General features: G+C 42.9%; 1 protein-coding gene across 6 annotated transcripts in view; it reads right to left on the minus strand.

Annotated features, from left to right (window-relative positions):
* Nucleotides 1–7534: 7534 nt before the first annotated feature.
* hspa12a (heat shock protein family A (Hsp70) member 12A) overlaps nt 7535–24359 on the minus strand; it is a 72857-nt gene continuing 56032 nt past the window's right edge. For 3 of the 6 annotated variants that reach the window (XM_085295886.1, XM_085295883.1, XM_085295889.1), the window contains 5 exons: nt 18142–18231; nt 16535–16639; nt 16199–16457; nt 14232–14335; nt 7535–11659 (listed from right to left, as the gene is read on the minus strand). In XM_085295886.1, the coding sequence (XP_085152012.1) occupies nt 11028–11659; nt 14232–14335; nt 16199–16457; nt 16535–16639; nt 18142–18231 (1190 nt within the window). In that variant the 3' untranslated portion in view covers nt 7535–11027. The remainder of the gene's footprint in view (nt 11660–14231; nt 14336–16198; nt 16458–16534; nt 16640–18141; nt 18232–24359) is intronic. The other 3 variants (XM_085295887.1, XM_085295884.1, XM_085295888.1) reach the window with 2 other exon arrangements.

Below are 24359 nucleotides of genomic sequence, written 5' to 3' on the forward strand. Positions count from 1 at the left end.
ATTAATAATATTTAACCATAAGACGAAGTAAAAAGGCAACTCATAAGTCAAAAAAAATATACCACATTTAAGATAAATTACTTTGTTTATTTTCACCTTGGGAAGTCTGTATGTCTCAGTCTCAACGTAAGCTTCCTGGTTTTATTTGATACTCTCTTGTCCTGTGTGTGTTATGTTCAGTTTCCCCTGTGGTTAGTCTTTCTTAATTACCTGTGCCCATGGTTTCCGCAGCTGTGTTCCAGCTCCCTACTTACCTCATGTGTTTTAGAGTCCTCCGTTTCCCTCTGTTGTTCATCAGATTATCGTCATAACTCTTCATGTCGTGTGGGCTCCAGTCTGTCAGTGTCTGTGTCAGTCTCTCAGTCAGTCAGCTTCAGGTAACTCTGCCTTGAGTTTTTGCTAAGCTTCCCAGTGCTAGCTAATAAAGCTGCATTTTGAATTTACCTCTGTCTAAGATATCCTGCATTTTTGGTCCCTCCAACTAATACACAGCACCCTATGACATGTGCACACTACAAACAAAAGTATCACAGAAAGTTCATTCTCTTCATCTGGACATAGCGTTTCATCATCATCAGGTGACTTCTTCAGTCTTAGTTGACTGCAGGTTTCCAACATTATGAGCTTAATGAGTGAAATGTTCACCACTGACTAACAATGGGCTAAGATCAGTTTCATGATCATTAATATGAAAATGATGTCTGCACTCTGTGCTGGATGACACAGAGACGTGGAGTGTAGAGGAAATAAGATACACAAGTAACTAATTTCAACAATGTCAAGTATAATATAATATAATATAAACCAGAAATATATAATATTATATGTGTGTGCAGTGTATATAAAACTAAGATAGCTCATGTTTCATAAAAGTGTTGGTGTATGGGGTTACTAATGTCATAGCTGTGAGCTAGCACCACTGACCAACAATGGGCTGAGGTCAGTTTCATGATCATTACGTTTTGAAAATCAATCAAGATCTAAAAATATTACTAACAAATTACTCTATATACCAAAGTTTACAAGTTTTCAGAGACTATGTTTTCAAAGGCACGAGCAACAAAGAGGATTGCAGCAGATAATTGCAGGAAACCTTCAGCAAATGTGCACGAGGCCCAGTAGGGGGCACAGAACTCAAGCAAAACAGCTTCCTCCTAAAGTGCTTTGAGTGGATGGTAAAACTAGTGATGTACTATATAAATGTTAGTACAGTCAGGGGTAAGGGCAAAGCTGGTGGTTGTCCCACCCCTGCACCAAAGGAACCAATCAGGAGTAAAAATGGAAAACATATGGATCAATCATGTTGCTACACTGATGCAAGATTTCATTGAGGGCAATCTTGGCTTATTGTATAGATAACATCAATCAAATGGTAAATGGACTGCTTCTTATGTAACGCTTTTCTACTCTGAGCACTTAAAGCGCTTGAAAGAATGAGAACATTTATTAGAATTAACATGAAGCTTCTGCTTTGTGGGATGATTGTGACGGCACGCATGAGGAGGAGAAGATGAGGGCTTTTGGCATTTTTATTTTTTACATTTTTAAAAAAAATATGAGATTCTACAGATGCACTTGTTACATACCTCCAGCCATAGAAATGCAGGCTCTGTCCTCATTCATTGGGTTGAAATTGGGTTCAAAATAAGTGCCTCTGAAAATATTAAGAGCCTCAGAATTTCTGATGATCATGTTGCTAGGCAACAAACAGGGAAAGGCTTTGCAAGAACTGACCAGGTTTGCTAGTGCTGGTTCTTGTTGAAGAAATATTTTCACTGATTACTGCCAATCTAAACAATAGAGAAGGTCACAGAATGGAAATAACATTTACACATTATGTGTGTAATATAATCATGAAGCATGAAAAAACATTTTTACTGATCACTGTCAACCTGAAGTGCAGATAAGTCATTGAAAAAAATAAATAGTATACATTAGATTATTCAAATAAATGTCATTGTGACACTGTGGAGAATCAATGCATGTGATTATGTCAACCGATTTTAGACTGGAAGGTGCCAGTTTAGCTCAGTGGGCGAGCAGGCAAGTACATGCTGCATGAAGTAGAGGCCTGGGTTTGAGTCTAACCTGCACCCTTTGCTTCCTCACTTTCCTGTCTGTCTATCCAATAAAGAGCAAGCTAAGAAGATTGCACCCTGTCAGAAGCTTGTTTACAATTTTGACCTATATATGTACCTTGATTCAGTTTTTTCTTAATAAATCCAACAGTAACTATGTGAAATAATTAATATCAGTATATGATGTATGTGCTTTTTCACTTCATCTGTGTTCACCTCTTAATACTATGACCTGTGGTGCTCTCTAATAGATAATAACACAGTCTTTCTCCCTCAGTGAGCCTGTGTTTGGTTCCTTTACAGGTGAAAACTTCCTGATAATTTAAGAAGGTTACACAAATTTTCCATTAGGTTGTTGAACTTAGATTCTGTCTTTTTTTCATGACAGGAATCATTAACGAGCACGTGTGTCAAGCTGCCTGTTATTGTCCTGTGATTTCATTGGTTAGTCATATTGCTCTGAACTCTGCCATTAACTGCAAGAGAACGCATAAGTGAGAGGGCAGCTAAGCTGGCAACTAAAAGGCCATTTGGAGAGTCTGGGTCTCTCCACATTGCTGTAGCAACTACTCTGCTTCATTGTAACGTGAGGGAAGTTGGCCACACCTATCCAACTCTCTCACCCTTTCTCTACAGGCCCCTTCTACTGACCCTGGCACACACACACAAACACCATACCCAAGCTAAAAACAACCTTGCCCTGTAAAGGGTCGAGTAGCTCTCTACCTGCACTTGTGTAAGAATAACACACTCTGCATAAATGTGTTCTGGTTACTGAATAAGTGGTTGTGTTTAGTTTTATATTCAGCTGAGTGAATCACTGGTGGTGGTGTTTGAAGAGAACTGAAAGAGAAAAAGCTGAATTTAATGGAAAATTGGTTCCTCTATGGGGGTTTGTAACCTTTAAAGCACAGCAGAAACAACAGCTTGTTTTGTTCTTTCTTGTTTAGCAGTCAGATTTACTTACGACCATGTCTTTCTTATTAAAACGGAAAATACACCCATGAGCCTTTATACTGAGCTCCTCACATCTGTGGATATTGTGTAAATGTCAGTGTAGTCATTTTGGTCTGTACAGAGAACTGTAATGTTTTGGTTCAGATGGTTGTATGCAGGTTGAAATCCTTTAGCTAACAAAATGTTTAGGCTGTTAGATTTGGCCCACATCTTAGCCTCCATATCCTGTAAGTGCAACACAACATTATTACACTGGATTAGAATCGATTTGCCATATGAAAAGATACAAAGAGATACAATCTTGCCTTGTGGTGACAGTTGTCGTAATTTGGCAATACATAAATAAAATTGAATTGAATTGAACTTAATTTCTAAGACTGTAACATAACAATATCAAAGAATGCACACACACACACACACACACACACACACACACTGAATTCAGTGAATTAATCTAAGCGTCATTAGTTTAAATTCATCTCTGCTACACTTGATGTTACCTAACTCTGCCCATGAACACAACAGCCACTATGCAGCAGTGCAACACAGTGCTTTACTGTAAATTCACCACAGTACTGCAAGCAAAGTTATTTGTCCCGCACTGAACTGCTGAGTGTTTTGAATAACATAATATATTTCAGTTTGTTTTGCAGGACATTTTACAATATAAAAAACACAGCATTACATTAGATTCATAGTTACTTTATGATTTAAAAAAGTATTTAAAAATGCATGGTCAGGCGCTTCCTGGTCTTGATGTCAGTGGCTTCTATCTCCTCCTTTGACCAGCTTATTATCTCAGCAGGGTATCTGATCACGGGCAGGGCAGGGCGTAGGTGTTGATAGGCCGGATCTCATTGTTAACGTTTAGTTGACTGCTCAGGACTTGGCTGACCCTCTGCGGGTACTTGGTGGTTGCAGCTTACCTTGATCTTAGCCTCTAGCCTTCTCCATGGAGGGTACTGCCCCTTGTGGCCATTTAACTTTGTAGCCAAGCATCTCACTGATCACTGCTGCCATATTGTAGATCAGCTTGTTAGTCTCGGTATTGGTAGCTGTAGGTATCGTCCGTAGTGCTGTATTAATGTCATCTAGCAGACCTTCTGAGGGTACCCTATTAGAGCACTTCGCTCTCGCTCTGCAGGCCTACTTGTTGTTCCTAGAGTATTTAAAAGTAGAATGGGAGGCAGAGCCTTCAGTTTTCAGGCCCCTCTTCTGTGGAACCAGCTTCCAGTTTGGATTCAGGAGACAGACACTATCTCTACTTTCAAGATTAGGCTTCAAACTTTCCTTTTTGCTAAAGCATATAGTTAGGGCTGGACCAGGTGACCCTGAATCCTCCCTTAGTTATGCTGCAATAGACGTAGGCTGCCGGGGATTCCCATGATGCATTGAGTTTTTCTTCTTCACTCACTATGTATTAACAGACCTCTCTGCATTGAATCATATCTGTTATTAACCTCTGTCTCTCTTCCACAGCATGTCTTTATCCTGTCTTCCTTCTCTCGCCCCAAACAATCACAGCAGATGGCCCCGCCCCTCCCTGAGCCTGGTTCTGCCGGAGGTTTCTTCCTGTTAAAAGGGAGTTTTTCCTTCCCACTGTCGCCAAAGTGCTGCTCATAGGTGGTCACATGATTGTTGGGAATTTCTCTGTATCTATTATTGTAGGATCTACTGTACAATATAAAGTGCCTTGAGGCGACTGTTATTGTGATTTGGTGCTGTATAAATAGAATTGAATTGAATTACTTCACGCATTCTTGGTAACCGGCCAGGTTTCAAGCTTGGCCATGATCCTACCTTTCAGGTCAGTTCCTCTCACACTCAATGATCCTTCTCCTCTTGCACTTGGGGCGTGGTACCCAATCTCAGGTGGGGGTGATGATATCTCCCCCACACAATCCAGGCAAGTTAAGCCCACCATCCACCTGAGCATCTTCATCTCCACAGCAGTGAGGATCTGCTCATGTTTCTTGGTGGCTGGCCAGCATTCTGGTACTATAGGGCCACCGGCCATATGACTGCCTTTTAGATCTTAGCTTTGAGGTGTTCGGGCATCCTCTGATAACACAGGATGCAGGTCGATTCACGCCATTTAAGCCATGCTGCGTTGACTCATAAGAGCACATCCGCGAGGGTCTCACTGTCCACGCAGACCATGGTATTCAGTGGTCTTCTTTAACTCCTGGCCATCGATCTGGATCAATCCCAGAGTTCGAGGGCCACATTTTAGGTACTCCATCTTCTTGGTGTTCAGGTGCATTCCACTTTCTTCCAGCCAGTCCTTCTACTCCTGCAACTGCTCTTGGAGGGGCAGGTGGTCTGGGTCAGCAAATGCAACATCGTCAGCGTAAAGGAAGCTCCAGTGTATTCGTGATTGTAGGTCGGCCGTTGCTGTGTCCATGCAGAGGATGAACAGCAGGGGTGACAGGGCTGAACCTTGGTGGACGCCGATGGTGATGCTAAACGGTGACGAGGTACCTGCAGGGCATATGACTTTGCTGGTGACATTTTGGTAGAGTAGCTGCATCCATTGCACTTATTCTTCTGGGATGCTATGTGACCTAAGTGCTTTCCAGATAAGGATGTGTGGGACGTGGTCGAAAGCTTTCTCCAGGTCCAAGAATGCCACATGCGCCATCCCGTTCATCTCCCTGTGCTTTTCCATAAGCAGTCGAGCAGCATGAATGGCATCCGTGGTGCTGGAGCCCTTGACAAATCCACACTGGTTTGGGGTAAGCTCAACGATATCACGAAGGCATTTATTCAGGATTCGCTCAAAGATTTTCATTGCATGACAGAGTAGTCGAATCGACGCAGAGTTGGTGCACTGGCTGACATTCTCCTTGCCTTTCCAGATCGGCATGGTGGTGCTGGTTGTCCAGGCCTGGGAAGGCTTGTTCTCGGCTGCAATACGATTAAGGAGATCAGCTAGGAACGCATCTTCCATATTTTGGCTGGGATGTCATCTGGTCCGGTTGCCTTTCCATTCTTCATCTTCTTCAGTGCCTTCCGCACACAGGTACTGGGCGGGGAATGGGCGGGGGGACTTTGGATCGGCGGGTGTGGGAATTCCTGATTGGAGATGCCAGCAAGCATCTAAGATAATTTGAGATTTCCAGTTACAGATGGACAAAATGGTGATGGCCAACCAACCGGACATTTGTTAGCTAGAATCAAAATCAGTGACTTTTTGCCTGCCCAACAAATACTTTTAAGTATTAGAAGGCTCAGACAAATAAATTAAAGAGCCTTTAAAATTAGGAGAGAGTGGGGTGAGTTGTGCCAGTTTTTACTTACAGTGAGGCCATGACAGTAATGCTTCCAACTAAAACATGTACTTATATTTCAGGATGTTTCAGGATGTTGTGCATCCCTGGGAACAATCACTGTGGATCCAAAACAAAGTGGTCTTGTGGCACACCTTGCCCCCAGTGCGGGGTAAGTTATAAAAGCAAGTTGCGCCACATGAGCACATCCAAAGTCAATTTTATTAAACAAGGCCTAGCGCCACACGGCCACATGTTCAGAAAAAAATGAAATTCAAATGAAGACGAAATGAATTGCAATTGTCTTCACAGATCTGGCCTACTTCATAACATCCCACTCTTTGATGCTACCCACTACCACCAAGTTTTTGTGATGTGGGTAGTGTTTTTATACACTAGGGATGACTCCATCATCATCTTCTTTGAAAGTGAAGCTGGGCTTTCCATTCACAGACCTATTACTACTTGACCTTAAAAACTTGCACCACTGTTGGAACCATCAACCATCTCAACCAATCCAGCGTAGTCGTAGGATTTGGCTTTGTTGCAATGAGGCTCTCTTCCTTGCAGGATGAGTAAAATGGTTGACTCTTCAAAAATGTGCAGTCACATGACCAATTTCCTCTATGGCTTTGCAGAAACAAGACCACTTTCCCCTACACTTAAATACAGTAAAGTATTTTTAATTTGTAACTTCCCACTTCTGGTGCAGTTCCCACATAATTTCCTAAATAATTAACTAAATTCAATGAAAATGGAAATTACTTGCAGCCTTTAAAATGAGGTCTGCAGTGCTTTGAGAACTCATGTCAAAAATAACATGCTGGTCCTACGAGCAAACTTTTTTTCTTTTAAAAAAAGTGGAGTCCTTGACGTCTCACAATAATAAAACCAGGGTAGAGCCAGCTCATTCCTCATTAGAGCCACTTGGTGGCAGTGTTGCTTCACAAACATGTAGCCATTGTTCTTCAGATTGTGTCAGCTTGGCTCTAACAGACCTGCTGATAAAACCTTAAAGCGTTGGTCGGTGTGTTAGGAAATACAAAGGTCTAAATCTAAAATTAGATAGCTAATCATACAAGTAACACGCAGGCTGTGGTTGCACATGTTAGCATAGATAAACACACTTTGCGTAACTTTAACATTTTAATTGTTGGTTGCCTTGGCTCTGCTACTAAGACCTATGAAATGACCCCATTTTAACTAAGCTGAAGAAAGTACAGCAAACAATTTGAAATAAACATTTTATTAGTGACAGTGAATATCTGGCATTGGTAAAATACACATAGTACTGCATGAAAAATAATAAACATAAAAATGTCTTTGCTTAAACAATAACGTTTGCTTAGTTTTTGCGTTCCAGAGTGGCTAAGGTGATCCTTACAACAAGCTCTGTGATTTTAGCTGCGAAATCTTCTGAATTCTTGGATTTTCTAGAGAGTCTTAAGGAGATGCTTAAAGACAACGCAAGCTGACTAGAGTGCTACTCAAATCACATCCAAATAACCTGAAATCATTCACTCATTGACCAAAAATGATGCTTCACACACCAAGAATAAAGTCAGCTAAAGTCAGCTAGTCAGCTAAATCTTGCTAATCTTGTTATAGCTTTAGGTAAAAAGCTGCTACATAACAGTACCCTGTGCATCACATAACACTCAAAGGTGTACAAAACACATAGCAATCATCTAATGTTAAACAAGAAAACCACGGTGCTATTAGAGTCTTACATTTATGCTTTGTGAACACAGAGACGTGTAAAATAAAAGGTTATTAGTTCAGTTATCAGTAATGTTTGTTATGAGCTGCCATCGCTTGAGCTCAAACACCAGAGCTCAAAAAGAGGACACTACCAGAGTAAACATCAGTAGTTAAGCGTGGTTTTGTGTATTAGTAATAGCAGCCATTCCTATGTGACACATGCAAAACGTGCATCGCAGAAAGAGTGCTGAAGACAGCAGAGGGCACTGGAGCTTGTGCAGCTTTGTACACTTACACTGAAAGGCGAGACCAGCTTTAATTCACAGTTTAAACAAAGGATCAAAGGAAATCCATAATAATTCAGACATAACTCATAACTGCTGCATATCTGGACCATGGCAGTGAAAAAATGAAATTCAAAAGTGTGATTATATAATTTAAGGGAGTTTGTTGCAGCTGAGACTGAGTGTTTTTCCTCCTAAATCTCCTGCTGACTGTCAGTGTGCTCCACAGGTGCCACTCTAATGATGGCACCTGGGGGTGCTGATGTATACTGAGTATACGTCAAAGTACTTGTACTTTTTCTTAAAGTATGTATTTGTAACTTTCCAAAGCATGAAATTTAAACAATAATGTGGCCCTAATGCAACGACTGTTAAAGGGCAGACTGCCTCCTACATCTGTGCAACACTGAGACTAGAAAGGCCAACAGTTAACGTCTGAATCTTATGGACGTTTCAACAAATTAATCTTAAGTCAAAAACAGGCGAAGCTATGAAATCAGGTTTTGCACGTTCCAATTCGATCGTTTTCTGCTTATTCAAATACGGATCTTCCTCCATTGCAGGGACGAACGGATGTCTTTATGAACCGAGCTGCAGGTGAAAGTAAGCACTGTATGTTCTTGGCGGTGACAGAATTTGAACATCACATTTATTCATGCTAGGCACTATCATGATTGAGACTTTTTTGGAGATCTGGAGATTTTACCTGTATGATTATTGGTGACTGTGCCTCACACTTTAATGAAGAGAATCTGAATGTGTGCGGTCCAACTGGGCCGTGCACATTCAGATCGTGGAACCATGCAACCCTACGGGCTGAAATATTTTTAAGGACAAAGGTATTCAAGCTTTTTTGTGTGATTGCAAAGTGACAGTAAGGTGACGCATCCAGTCTTTGAAGGAAAACAACAAAGCCTCTAAGTCTCACGTTCTGGCTGGTGAGAAAGAAATGTTGAGGATGTCCATGTGACAGAACATGAGCTTTCTTCTCTCCTTCATGTGCACGTACACAAAAACACAGACATATGCACTCTTGGCTTTGAAATTGCTCGTACAATGCTAAAAATCTGTACAATATTTAAATACTGTATTTACAGAAATAAATACACTGTTGTTTGCCTCAACTGGGCTGCTGCACCTTATACGTGCAATCAAAGAGGTCGAGTGGGCGGGGTCATTCTTTCCACAGCTGATAATCAGAAGCAAAAACTAATAAAGGCCACAGTTAAGCAGATTGATGGTTGTTCTTTCTTTAGGATTGAGCTTGCAGCACATTTCACATTACTGGAATCAGATATAACACTGGATTACATCAAAGGGCCAAGCTGGTGCATTTGCATGATTCAGCCTAATGGTAAAGTGGCTATATACTTTATAAATATACTACTATAAATGTAGTTGCAATAGAATCACCACACCTTCAGCCTTTACACGGGTTCCCTTCGTCTGTGTAGTACTGGGTCTAAAGGCTTGATCATGAAACCAAAGCATGAAGAGGACAGCATGTTTTTCCTGGTAGAAGAAGCTTTCCACTCCAGCGGTGGACAAAGGCTAATAAAAGTTGAAAAAATCAGCAACCTCCGTTGAGTAAAAACCCATATTTCTACAGATGGTACAGTGACTACCATGAGTGCACCAAACCCTACATGAGGCTGTAAACATAAAGTATGTTGCTACAGGCGAAGCACAAATATGATCTCTTATGTATGTAAGTATTAAATGTCTATGCAGGATGTAAAACACGTGTTTCATAGATTGTAATAATGAAATCTATGAATGAATGAGCCTGACAGTGAGAGTCCGCCCATGCTGGAAGCTGAATTCAATCTAAAAATATGAACTACTCTCACATCTCCCATTAATGGAAAAAAGAGCAAAATGACTCAAATTAATATTTTTGCGTGCGTTCTCAACGCATTAAGAATGATATAGTGTATATTTGTAACTTTAGTTTTGGTAAATGTTAGCGAGTCAGCGTGGTTTCACTTGTAGCGGCTACCCAAAGATGTCACAGCGTTAACACTTTGCATCAATCCTCCATAGCTGAACATTTTTACATAGTAATGCTAGTTATTTTTAAGCTAGCAATCTCACAAATGGAAGATGACTGCAAGTCGTCCATTTGGCAGACTGGCCATGTATAAGGAAAACTGTGTGTTTTGCCCTCGAGGGAACCATTCAAAGGGCTGAATATTGCAGAACTACTAACATGACACGAGTTTATATAGAAGAACATTAAGATATTTTTGTGTAGCTCTTCTGAGGATGTTTACTGACCCTTTCATAGTCTCAGAACAGAACAACAACAAACAAAGATGAATTCACTGTATGTGTTCCTCTCTGTGCCAGAGGCAGTAGATCTGCATAACATAGATTAAAGTATGGAGAAGCTTCTGTCAGGAGCTTTTAAGCCTCATCACTGGGTTCAGGGGTTTCCTTGGAGGGAATGACCACTAGAATGCTGCTTATCCACGAAACCTGACAGATGTGGTGAAGTGACGAACCTAAAACATACTAAGCTCTCATTAGTGCCTCTCTTACCTCGATGATACGCGGATTCTAAAGCTGAATGTCTGAGTTTAAGTTAAGTTTGCACACATCATCACTTTAGTGCTTAAATGAAGAGCGACTGAACCTTCCCGGTACACGCCCCTACAGGTGTGTGTTTGTATGTATGTGTAAGCTGTTAGCGTCCGTCTCCACAGCTCCGGACTGGAGCACGACTTCTCTTTTGATACTTAATGGCTTAGGAAATCAATGCTAGCTTTGACAGTGCGTCCGGTAGACACGTCCACTGCCATGGCTCGGATCTCCGTGTCGCCGAACTGCATGAGCGTCTGGATCTCTCGGCGTGCCGCTGTACTTTCTGTTCCGCTCACGTCTAAGCGCAGTGTCCCACACTTCCTGACACCGGGCTCGCTGATGAAGCTCGCATTCTCCTTCTCAGAGCAGTAAACATGGATGACAATAACCTGCTGGGAAGGTTTAGCCGGCGTGTAGCTCCGCTTGACCATCTCGCCAAGCGCCACAGACTGGTCCGCAGCTATGAAGGTGTCGAAGACGTCCGTGCACCAGCGCGTTCCATCTTTAACTAGCAGCTTCTCCGGTGGGTGCTTCCCCTCCACAAAACGATTGAGGACACCAACCCCGTATGTGAGTGGCGAGCGGCGGACTTTAATCACACTGGGGTCCAGGCCAAACAGAACAGCGCCTTTCAGGATGGTTAGGCCAACGTCATGGGGAATGATAATGCGGCTGCGGCCCTGAAGCATGTTCTGGACAGCTTGCTGCAGCAAGGGAGACTCGGCAAAACCTCCCACTAAAAACAGGAACTTGATGTCACTGACTTCTGGCTTCTCGAAGAGCTCAGCTGCAGGAGAAACACAGAAATGCCTTTTATTCATACCCAGTGAGTGCACTGATACACAGCTGTTTATATCTTCCTCGTATTGTAAAACACATGTAAAAAACCTCGGAGTTTACATTGATGGTTCTTTTAAATTGAATAAGCAGGTGAGTGCAGTAGTTCAGTCCTGTTTTTTTCAGCTAAGACAGCTAGCCAGGATAAAGCCATACCTTCCGGCTGACGTCTTCGAGCGTATCATCCACCTTTTTCTTACTTGCAGACTGGACTACTGCAATTCATTGTATTATGGCCTAGATCATGCCACCATCCATCGCCTTCAGATGGTTCAAAATGCTGCTGCTCGCCTGCTAACCGGTACTAAACGGAGAGAGCATATAACCCCAATTTTAGCCTCTTTACACTGGCTCCCTGTCCCCTACAGGATCCAATTTAAACTTTTACTTTTTGTTTTTAAGTCACTCAACGCCCGAGCCCCCCCCTACTTGTCTGAGCTCCTCTCTGCCTATGCTCCAGGAAAACCCACGAGATCTAGTTCAAAACTATTGTTGTCCATTCCACGGACTAACCTCAAATCTCGTGGTGATAGATCCTTCTCTGTGGCAGGTCCCAGACTTTGGAATAGTCTCCCCTTTAATATTAGATCTGCTCAAACTCTTGAGCAATTTAAATCTTTACTAAAGACACACTTTTACGCTCTGGCTTTTAACACATTATGACCCAAGCATTTTGGATTTATCTGAATTAGTTAGTATTGTTTCAATTCTTCTATTCTATTGTTTCTATTGTTATTATTGTACTGAATTAGTTAGTATTGTTTCAATTCTTCTATTCTATTGTTTCTATTGTTATTATTGTATTACACTGTAGTTTTTAATTTTATTGTTATTGTTAAGCACTTTGTGCAGCATCGGCTGTTGGAAATGTGCTATATAAATAAATCTGACCTTGACCTTGACCTTGACCCTTCCTTTCACTGATAAACAGCTGAATTTGAATTTTATGACCACCACCAGTCTCTGAGCCTGGTTCTGAAGGACGCCTTATTCTCCTCCCACTGTTGCTCATGTGATTGTTGGGCTTTTCTGTGTATTGCACGGGGTTAACCTTTCAATATAAAGCACCTCAAGGCAACTGTTGTGATTTGGCGTTATGTAAATGAATCGAATTGAACCTGTCACCAAAATAACATGGTTTATGAGGCTTGGCCTTGCTGTTCTACAGATCCTCATCATCTGGCCATAGCAGGTTTCCTCTTGTAAAAGTCTTCATGCTTTCCCATTTCTAGAGAATCCTTCCAATCAGATAATCGATGTTATTATCTCTCAGTGTTTTCACTCATCAGTGCGATTCATACACACGATGATGGCAGGAAGTTGTCACGCAAGGCTGAAAAAACAGGACTTACTCATTTTAAATTGGTTCTAACACGGGAGCAAGAATACAATTACCCGTTTTGGTGTTTAAACTTCATTAAGGTTTGTGGATTTCCTTTGATGTCTTTCTTGAGACAACGTATGGATATTAGGCAGATTGTTTATTAGATTCCTCACTTTGGGGCTGAATGAACGGACAGAGAGCAGGTCTCTCCCACGTTAGCTTCTCTTCTTTGGCGTCCTGTTAAATCCAGAATTGAATTCAAACTCGTTCTCCTCACATACAAGTGCATGTGCCGCAGGTTTCTTCCTGTTTAAAGGAAGTTTTTCCTTCCCACTGATGCCAAATGCTTGCTCATGGAGGATTGTCTAACTGCTGGGTTTCTCTCCACTACTGTAACATATTTACAATTTGAGGCAGCTGTTGATGTGAGTTAGCACTTTATACATTAAACTGAATTAAATTCAGTTGTAGCACTGTCTTTGCAGTGTTTTCAAATGCGTTACAAATGTCACAGAAAAACAGGGGTTTTATTTTATTTATGTTATGCTATAATAAATTGCTATAATCACTATCTGTATTGAAGCAGGCCCATCCATCCTTAAGAAATGTGACCTACTTTCATGTGGTTGAGCAAACTGTGGATTATCTAGGCCAGGCAACGCCAGGCCTCGAGTGCCGGTGTCCTGCAGGTTTTAGATCTCACCCTGGGTCAACACACCTGAATCAAATGATTAGTTCATTACCAGGCCTCTGGAGAACTTCAAGACATGTTGAGGAGATAATTTAGCCATTTGAATCAGCTGTGTTTGATCAAGGACACATCTAAAACCTGCAGGACACCGGCACTCGAGGCCTGGAGTTGCCCACCCCTGATCTAGGCTGTCTGGAGTTAGGGAGTGACCAACCCTGTCAGTTTGAAACTGAGCAACAACAACACATTGAACAGAATGTTACTGATCCCAGTGAAGATTTTTGACACTCATTGTTCAATACTTATACGATCTTTTGTACACGTAAGGGTCATTTTTCCCATTAGTTACTTGAGAGTAGTGGCACAGTGACTAAAGGTTGTCTTAAAAGTTGCATTGCAGTTTTAATGTATTATTATTAGCAATACAAATACTATTATTTACTTTGCAACTTGCTTGACTCTAAGGTGAGCGATATGTGTTTATGCAGGTGTTATAATGTAGCTTACTGAGATGTTGGATGATGTGGTCTATGGTGGGCTTAAAGAGGGAGTTCATAGCATCTGGATTCATCCGCAGCATCCCCTGAGATGACCACTTCACAAAGTCCACACTGGAAAGAGAGGAGAACATCTGTTACATACACTGTATTCATTTCAGTTCACAGGCAGATCATTAGTTAGTTACAATAAATTATCAAATCAAAACATCACTGAACTGTCAAAATGGCAAAGACTCATATTTATAAATGACAGCACAAAATGTAACTAATGATACAACTGAACTGTTGTTCACTTTATTCTCATCCAGATACAACATGTTTGTTACAAATGGGACTAAAAATGCAAGAGTTTAACTGTTTATTAATGCAAGTCAGAGATAGAAATCAAAAAAAGACTTTTGCTTCAGGTGATGGTCCAGAAAATGAAAGCATCTCTTAGGCTCTTAACATGTTAGCACAGCCTACAGACAGCCACTAGCTACAGCAGTATGAAAAAGTAATTGCCCCCGAAACCTAATAAGTGATTAGGCCACCCTGACAGCAACAACTGCAACCAAGCGTTTCTGCTAACTGGCTGTTACAGTGCTGTGGAGGGTTGTCGAGGTCGCCTTGTCAAGGTCATGTCACAGCATCTCCATCAGATTCAGGTCAGGACTTTGACTAGGCCACTCCAAAGTCTTCATCTTGTTTTCCTTGAAACATTCAGAGGTGGACCTGCTGGTGTGTTGCGGATCATCGTCCTGCTGCAGAACCCAAGTGTGCTTCAGCTTGAGGTCTTGATGGCTGGACAGTCTCCTTGAGGGTGTTTTGGTAGACGGCAGAATTTATGGTTCCATTTACCACAGCAAGTCTTTGGGTCCTGAGGCAGCAGGACGGCCCCAGAGCATCACACTACCACCACCTTATTTTACTGCTGGCAACATGTTGCTTTTCCCAAAAGTCTTGGGACTCATCAAGATGATTCAAGATCAAGAAACTAAGAGGGGTCTTTATGTTCCTGTTGCTCGGCAGTGGTTTGGAACTCATTTTTTGCCCAGTGTCTTTCTTATGGTGGAGTCATGAACTCTGACCTTAACTGAGGCAAGTAAGCCCTGTGGTTCTTTGGATGTTGTTTTGGGGTTCAGTGACCTCTTGCAAGAGTTGTTGTTGTGCTCTTGGGGTCATTTTGGTTGGCCAGCCACTCCAGGGAAAGTTCATCACTGTTCCGTGTTTTCGTCATTTGTGGATAATATCTGTCATTTTTGGTTCGCTGGAGTTCTACAGCTTTAGAATGGCTTTATAACATTTTGCAGACAGAGATTTCAGTTACTTTGTTTCTCATTTGTCCCTGAGTTTCCTTGGATTGCGTCATGGTGTCTGGCTTTTGAGGATCTTTTGGTCTACTCCACTTTGTCAGGCAGGTCCTATTTAAGTGGTTTATTGAGAACAGGTGTGGCAGAAATCAGGCCTGGCGGTTGCTAGAGTAATTCAACTGAATAAAGGGGACAAACACTTTTCACACTTTTAAAATTTCATCTTAGTCAAGATGTTGACAAGCTAAAAAAAACTAATATGTGCCTAATCTGTCTTGATGGATGCTCAATCATCCATGTCAGTAAATCCCAAAAGGCAGCTCATCTGGACTTAGCGTTTAGAATGGTACTGAGGAACTGGCCTCCCAGCCCATTGTTCATCAGTGGGCTAGGAGATGTCCCCTGATGTCCTGTTCATAAGGTTGGAAACCTGCAGTCAGCTGAGACTGAAGAAGCCCCCTGATGATAATGAAACGTTTCTGAAAACGTCCAGATGAACAGAATCAACCTTTTGGATCATGTACAGAATCAAATGTGATCAAGAAATATTGCAACATGAAATCACAGAGTCAATATAATTCAGATTAAATCTGTATCAAAAGCAAACGAGCGCATCTTTTTGGTGTCAGGATTATAGAGACGCTCATGTCAGTCCAGGATTGGGTTTTCTGTTTACACTCACTTGCTTTTGCGCAGAGCATGTTCCACACTGTGGCCCCTGAACTTCTTGTAGTAGTCAATGAAGGAGAAGGGCAGGTTAATATTGAGAGGATTGGTTCTGTCAGGGGCTGCAGCTCTCTTTCGAGACTCAAATGCAATCATCAGATCCACCCACGCAGCTGGCCTCTTTATCTTAAATTGGTCAATGAAATCTTGGCCAAAGATCTTACACAGCAGCTTCTCAAATTCATAGTCAATCCCAATGGACCCATAGGGGCCACCTGAGAAAACAGACAGCTGTGAGTCACATGAACACGGTCTGATGCTTTAGCAAAGTGTTACGCTACACGTGCTGTACCCGAAGCCTTGTAGAGCTCTTTCAGATGTCCTTCTGGAAGACGGATCTGATGGACAGTCAGGTCAACTGTTCCTCCACCACAGTCCACCACCACATATCGGTCACCTGTGCAGAGAAGTGAGCAGGTGAGAAGCGTGGCATGAGACAAAGTGCATGCACTGTGTTGTTTACAGGAACATGACTTTGTCTGGCACTCCTGCTTCTGGAGTGAGGCCACAGAGAGCACTGCTGACCTGATCCTTGTAAACTCAGTTCTAAGGCAGTGTAGAAGGAAGCAAACCACTCAGGACAGGTGGAGCTAACAGGTTTAATAGCCTCTATTAACCCTGTAAGACCCATCACAAAATAGCCAGAAAATTCAGATTTTTTAGAACTGAGATGTTTATGAACCCTTATAACAAAATCCACAAAATGTGTTTATTGCTTTATCATGTTGTGTTTGATAGATTTTTATTATGTGTATGTTTTGTATTGCATTTGATACATTGAGTGTTTTTGACAACTGTTTGATAACAACGATGTTAATTTTAGACAAAAAAAGAGTTTTGTCCATAACATTTTGAAATGATGGCAAATATTGATCATGTTGATGCAGGTCTCAGAAACTCATGTATCAAATATGATACAAAAAGTTAATATGTATCCATGTTGAAAGCAATAATTATAGTCTTTGTATTAAAGTCAGTCTTCAATTTTTAGTTAGAACTTTTAAAGATGAAGGGTGTGTAACAGCACAGCCACTCGGCTGTGACATGGGAACAGCACAGAAACCACAGCTCCCGTGGTTATTAAAGCTCGCTAGCAGGACGGCGTTTAGCAGACTGATACTGTCAGCTGCAGGTAAGCATTTGTCCAGTGTTCAAGAGCAGAGATGCTAATGAGCTATCAAGCCTGTAAAGCAGGGTTTCCAGTGGTTTGTGCTGTGATTGGTTGTTTGCTAACCAGTCAAATGGTTTATGTGTTAATTTAGCAGAGCTGCACATGTGCCGCTGATGGGTATCCCGAATAAGCCTTAAAACCTCTTCAGCTGGGCTCTTTTCCCACCTAAAAGGAAAGGTTTGTAAAATAAATGAGCTCAGTTTAAAGTGGCTCTAAAACCACATGTGTGTGTTGAAGGAACAGAAACTAATTTTATAGGGAGGCTGTAATATCCTGTCAGGTGACTGTTTATTCTGATATGACCAACAACATAACAACCAACCACAGCAATGCGTCCCTCTGGCTGATCCAGCCTTTCCCAGTTAGTGCAATCAAATGAACTTATTTAGCAAACTGCATCAGTGTTATTTGGCTCCATGCTGGACACACATCCCCGCTGTGGTTGTGTCAGAAGGGTAAGAAACTGCCAAATCAAATGTGTGGCCCTACCTTCTGCCAAGCCAGCAGCTGAACGATGCTTAAACTATGTCGGTGTTTCTGAACACTTGAGTTTTTTTATTTCTTTATACGTTTGGTGCCAATTCTCTAAATATTAGGTTTATGATGCTGGTTTCTTAATCGGCATCATAATCTCTTAATCTATGACAGGATGACAGTACATGAAAGAGCCAAAGGAGGCAGCCTAAAGTAAAAGAGAACAGATGAGTAAAAGAAGAGAGAGACTCTACCTTCTTCCAGCTCCGACCAAAGCTCCCCTATGACATTTTCCACCAAAAACGTGCGACTCTGCCGGTTGCGCCGTACATGCTCCTTAGCTGCTTGTTAACAGAAAGAGAGTGTTCTGGTGAGTCTGACCAAGGCAGGAAGCGTTGCTATGAGAAGTTGTGGGGCTCATATACAGTGGAGTGTGAGACAAGCAGCAGCCTAAGATGAATCCATACTATGAGCAGGATCTCTATAGAGAACTTTTCAGGAACAGTTTCATTAAAATGCTTATTAAATGGGTCATTTGGTTGGCATACATACATACAGTCACTACAGAACATGATATACAACGTCATGCACAGAATCTAAGTGGAAAATGGATCTATTCAGTCTTATTTATATAGATGCGAATCACAACAGTCACCTCAGGACACTTTAGCTTGTAAGTTAACGACCCTACAAGAATACAGAGAAAACCCAAACAATTGGACAACGCTCCACGAGCAAGCAGTTTGGCGACAGTGGGAAGGCAAAACTCCCTTTTCGTCTGCAGATTAACTCTGTTTATGTATTTTCCATTATCACCACAGACGGTCTGCAGCGTGTTGGTGATGTCACCAACCCTGAACTACAGGTGCTGCATACCAGTGATTGTTGCATAATGGGGAGGTTAGGTCTTATCAACCAATCAGCATTTGCAGTCGCAAACTTGATCCACTGCCAGCGACATGCAGTTGGGATCTGAAGTCCCACAGATGTGTCCATCCACGTTTGGTTTGGAATGAGCCGGAAAGACGATAAAAGAATAAAGCATGAAAATGCAGATTTTTAACTCTCGCTTACACTCCAGCTTTTTGTATGTTATAACCAATAGCAGCACAAGTAAGAGTGGCAAACCAGCAGTAACACATACTTTGTGCACTGCCTCCAAATGACAACAGAAGACGGGCCCTGGAGCAGGGTGGCCACCCGAGCGCTCTCTCTGCTCGACCACACATTTAGCTTTAGCAAACCGACTGCAGGGTCCTTTACAGGGGCCCTCTTCTGTGTTGTGTCATCTACTTAGCTTAGACCATTCAGCTTCCCTGATGTATAATTCATGGCGATCATCCAGGCACGTCACCGTGCATACTATATCACTCTGTGCCGGGTCCCGATCCGTCATGTGTGGACCAGTTTTGATGCACCGTGTTATGGGGTTCAAACAGTGTTTAGAGAAAACGTCACAGCTGTTCCGACAGTCCCACTAAAGACTTTTCTGTGGGCGAAAATCCTCTTTTTCTCTGTTTACCTGAACTTTGTTTGCTGTTTTAGCTGTTTTTGTTGTTTCATGGTTGTTTCATGGTTTTGTGGGGTTTTAGCTGAGATTCTGATGTTTCCATGGATACCACACATCTATGTTTAAATATCTGTGCATCCTGTTAAACCAGCTGTTCTCCCTTTTACCCCCGGTAAGGGGAATGGAGGTTCAACAAGTTAATTGTTTATTGCTTAATTACTTTGTTAAGCTGAGGTTTAAGGCCTGGACAATTGTCAAACCTTTTGTTCTCCATTATGGAAAATTGCTGAAAATAAAAATGGTTATGACTTTAGCTCCTGATTCGATCAAGTCTCCACGTCACTGAAATGCAGACAGGTTCCGCTCACTTTATGTTTTCGCTCGTTGCCTTTTTCCCGACCCACTTGGGTTTAAATGCCTCAGTGTCTCTGTGTACCTGGCCTGTACCACTACACCTGCTGTTTTGGAATATCTGCCCCACTTCCTTCTTTCACACAATGGTATGATTCCAGTCTGCCTTTGCATGTGATTGGCTGCATGATGTGTCCGTCAAAGTCTCACCCTAACCTGCATGGATTCTCAGCAGGGCTGAAGATTCGGCTCACACATAATAATTACATCGTGTGAAACCCATGACCTAGAGCAATATTTAAGTGCGTTCCCAGCTCTGACAAATGTTTTTAACTGACTTTAGCAAGGACTGCCTAAAGTTAGCACATGAGTAGGTGTAAAGGCCAGCCAGCAGACCTGACATCCATCACACTTTCCTGTTTTAGAAGGTGGCGTGGCCTGGAAGAAAGAGATGTGCAGCTGAAAAGCTGCTATAAAGAAAGACCATGTAAATAAAATCACTCATCCTGCAGCACTGTGTGGATGGGTCCTTTTTGTGTTACAAATGGGAAGAAACAGGACCAGGCTTGGGAATGAGGCTCATTTGACACAACCAGCTGGGGAAGAGGGGCGAGGTCAAAAAGACAAACGCTGAAACAGAGCCAGGAGATCACAGTAATATAAATGTATGCTATGTCTTCTAATGATGCTGCCTAAGGGAAGCATGTATAATGTAAACAGAATTGGTCCTAGCACTGAACCCTGTGGAACTCCATAATTAACCTCAGTGTGTGAAGAGGACTCTCCATTTACATGAACAAACTGGAGTCTATTAGATAGATATGATACAAACCACTGCAGCGCAGTACCTGCAGCATGCAGCTACTTCTCTAATAAAATGTTATTGTGAGTAGTAACAAACACTGAGGTTTAACAGGAAGCTTAGAGATCGTTCTGTGATTAGCTGAGACAGCTAATGATGCTTTTTAAGTAAAGGTTTAATTCCTGCACCCTCCTGTGGTACTTAACCTGTTAACAGAGAGACTCAGTGCTATCTGAGTTCATCGTTCTAAAAACATTTAGTGTAAACTTTCATTTTTACCAGAGCAGGTCCCTTTGACGATGAAAATGTTCAGTCCAACTATAAAGAATTTTAATTACACATGATGCAGAGAGGGAAGGACAATCAGTAGTTATGTACAAGAATCTCAGGCTAAATGATACCTGAAAGATCAATCCAAACCAATCAATATAGAAATAACATAAACATTACAAAACATTACAGATGTGTGATTTGGACTAAACCATGTGAGGAAGAATATGCTTCAGTGGGAATGCACATCCAAAGGAAACTGCAGTCGTGTTCCAATAGTCTTTAATATTCTGACAGCTTATTTATTATGGACTCATGTGTGTACTATGAGATGAGATGCATGCACCTGACTGTTCACAGGGATCCTCCAACAGAGTGTTGGACTAACGGACTCTCCTATCTCCAAGGAAAGCTCAGAAAATGACAGAACTGACACCCAAGTCTTTAAATCATCTTTAAACCATTGTTTCTAATAATACTACTCTGAGACGTATTCACCGAGGAGTGACCGTCACCACTTACAGGACAGTTTGTTAGGTAGATTTCTAATCAGCCATTCTCATGGCAGCATCTCACTGCATTTAGGCATGTCAACAGGGTTAATATTATTAGTTATTTTTGTTGTTTGTACTGGGGGACCATTTCCAAGGCATCCAGTTACAGCTAGAAATATGTTCTCCAAATGCAGTGACACTCGTTTCCTGATGTATTCATTGTCACCTGAATTGTACAGTCTGTTGCAAAAACGCACATTTCAAAGGTCCGTTTTCAATTGCTCTGAATCTTTGAAGCCCTGAGTGCTTCCTGCTTGAATATGACAAAACCAATGAATGGTTTCTCTACGATTACAAACTGTCATGGTCCTGGGTCATTTGACTCAGCATTTTGTGTTTATTATTATTATGATCTTGTGTTCTAGTTCGTTCTGATCATGTTTTTGTGTTTTGATGCATGTCCCTCTGCTCTCTGTCTGTACCGTGTCTCTGAGTCCAGTCTGTGCATTTCCTGTTTTACTTTGAAGGTCTGTGTCTTATGTCAGTGTGTTCAGTTTTGTGCTCTCCCTGTCTCATCTGTGTAATTAGTGTCAGCCGTGCCTCCCAGCTGTTTCCTCTTAGTCCTGTTCACCTCTTGTATTTAGTGTCTGCGTCGTCCCTCATTCGACTCCGTGTTCTGTTTGCCTGCCTGTTAGTTTATTTGCTTTGTTTAGTTAGTTTTCTGTTCAGTATGCAATCTCCCAATAAAGCCGGGTGTTTTCACATTCGCCTCCGTGAGTCCTGCTCTTGGGTTCACCATTCCCTCCTGCCTTCACACAGCTATGGCACAAACTCTGTGATTTTTCTATTCATTTCTGTGTTTTATAGCATGCCTGCCTGTAGCCGAGGTCTGAGCTGCAGGCGGTGCCAGCACTCACACTCTTCTATTCTGAACTCATGCTTGTGTTGCACAGGCAGTGTACTGTTTAGCATTAACCCTACAAACTGAATGGAACATATGTTACTCTAAAGCTTTGATGATGCCTTTTAGGAAGTGAGGTGTTAGAGCGATATGATGATGCGTGCTCGATCATCCAGGTGAGGAAATCCCAGAACGCTGATTTTGTTCATCTGGACGTCGTCAGTGTCAGAAACATTTCATCACACATCCAAGACTGAGCCTGAGACTCAGCTGGATTCAAGTTTCCCCCCATTATACACAATAAACTAGCACTATTTACTTAATAATGAACAATGGCTTCAATTTCATAATGATTGGTAGGTAAACTGTCAACATTGAAACTGCCATCTTCAGACGAACAGAATCGGTTTTCTGGCACTGTGATACATGCAGTATACATGCAGTATACAAGCAGTATACAAGCAGTATACATGCAGTATACAAGCAGTATACAAGCAGTATACATGCAGTATACATGCAGTATATATGCAGTATATTTGGTCTTGTGCACGTGTATAAAAGTGTGCTGCAAAGGTGCACAACTAGAGCAAACTCATTCGTATCCATCCATCCATCTTCATCCATCCATTTTCATCCGCTTTATCCGGGGCCGGGTCGCGGGGGCAGCAGCCTAAGCAAAGAGGCCCAGACCTCCCTCTCCCCAGCCACCTCCTCCAGCTTATCCGGGGGAACACCAAGGCGTTCCCAGGCCAGCCGAGAGATATAATCTCTCCAGCGTGTCCTGGGTCTGCCCCGGGGCCTCCTCCCGGTGGGACATGCCTGGAACACCTCACCCAGGAGGCGCCCAGGGGGCATCCTTATCAGATGCCCGAACCACCTCAGCTGGCTCCTTTCGATGTGGAGCAGCAGCTGCTCTACTCTGAGCCCCTCCCGGATGGCCGAACTTCTCACCCTATCTCTAAGGGAGAGGCCAGCCACCCTTCGGAGGAAGCTCATTTCTGCCGCTTGTATCCGCGATCTCGTTTTTTCGGTCACTACCCACAGCTCGTGGATATAGGTGAGGGTAGGGACGTAGATCGACCGGTAAATTGAGAGCTTCGCTTTTACACTCAGCTCCCTCTTCACCACGACGGACCGGTGCAGCGTCCGCATTACTGCAGCTGCAGCCCCAATCCGTCTGTCGATCTCCGGCTCCCTTCTCCCATCACTCGAGAACAAGACCCCGAGATACTTGAACTCCTCCACTTGGGGCAGGAACTCATCCCCGACCCGGAGTGGGCACTCCACCCTTTTCCGGCTGAGAACCATGGCCTCAGATTTGGAGGTGCTGATCCTCATTCCCGCTGCTTCACACTCGGCTGCGAACCGCTCCAGTGCGAGCTGGAGGCCCTCACCCGATGAAGCCAACAGAACCACATCATCTGCAAAAATCAGAGATGAGATTCTGAGGCCACCAAAGCAAAAGCCCTCCGCCACTTGGCTGCGCCTAGAAATCCTGTCCAAAAAAATTATGAACAGAACCGGAGACAAAGGGCAGCCCTGGCGGAGCCCATCACCCACCAGGAACGAGTCCGACTTATTGCCGGCAATGCGAACCAAGCTCTTGCAACGGTTGTATAGGGATCGAATGGCCCGTAGCAATGGGCCAGACACCCCATACTCCCGCAACACCTCCCACAGGACACCCCGAGGGACACGGTCGAATGCCTTCTCCAAGTCCACAAAACACATGTAGACTGGTTGGGCAAACTCCCATGCACCCTCAAGTATCCTGGAGAGGATAAAGAGCTGGTCCAGTGTTCCGCGACCAGGACGAAAACCGCATTGTTCCTCCTGTATCCGAGGTTCGACTAACGGACGAACTCTCCTTTCCAGCACCCTGGCATAGACTTTCCCAGGGAGGCTGAGGAGTGTGATCCCCCTATAGTTGGAACACACCCTCCGGTCCCCCTTCTTAAAGATGGGGACCACCACCCCGGTCTGCCAGTCCACAGGTACTGCCCCTGATCTCCACGCAACATTGCAGAGGCGTGTCAACCAGGACAGCCCTACAACGTCCAGAGCCTTCAGGAACTCGGGGCGGACCTCATCAACACCAGGGGCTCTGCCACCAAGGAATTGTTTAACTGCCTCAGTGACCTCGC

This window comes from Mchenga conophoros, linkage group LG13 (assembly GCF_057382185.1).
Source record: "Mchenga conophoros isolate Kocher_MC1m ecotype Shallow Benthic linkage group LG13, M_conophoros_male_GT1.1, whole genome shotgun sequence".
In the NCBI taxonomy this organism is placed as follows: Eukaryota; Metazoa; Chordata; class Actinopteri; order Cichliformes; family Cichlidae; genus Mchenga; species Mchenga conophoros.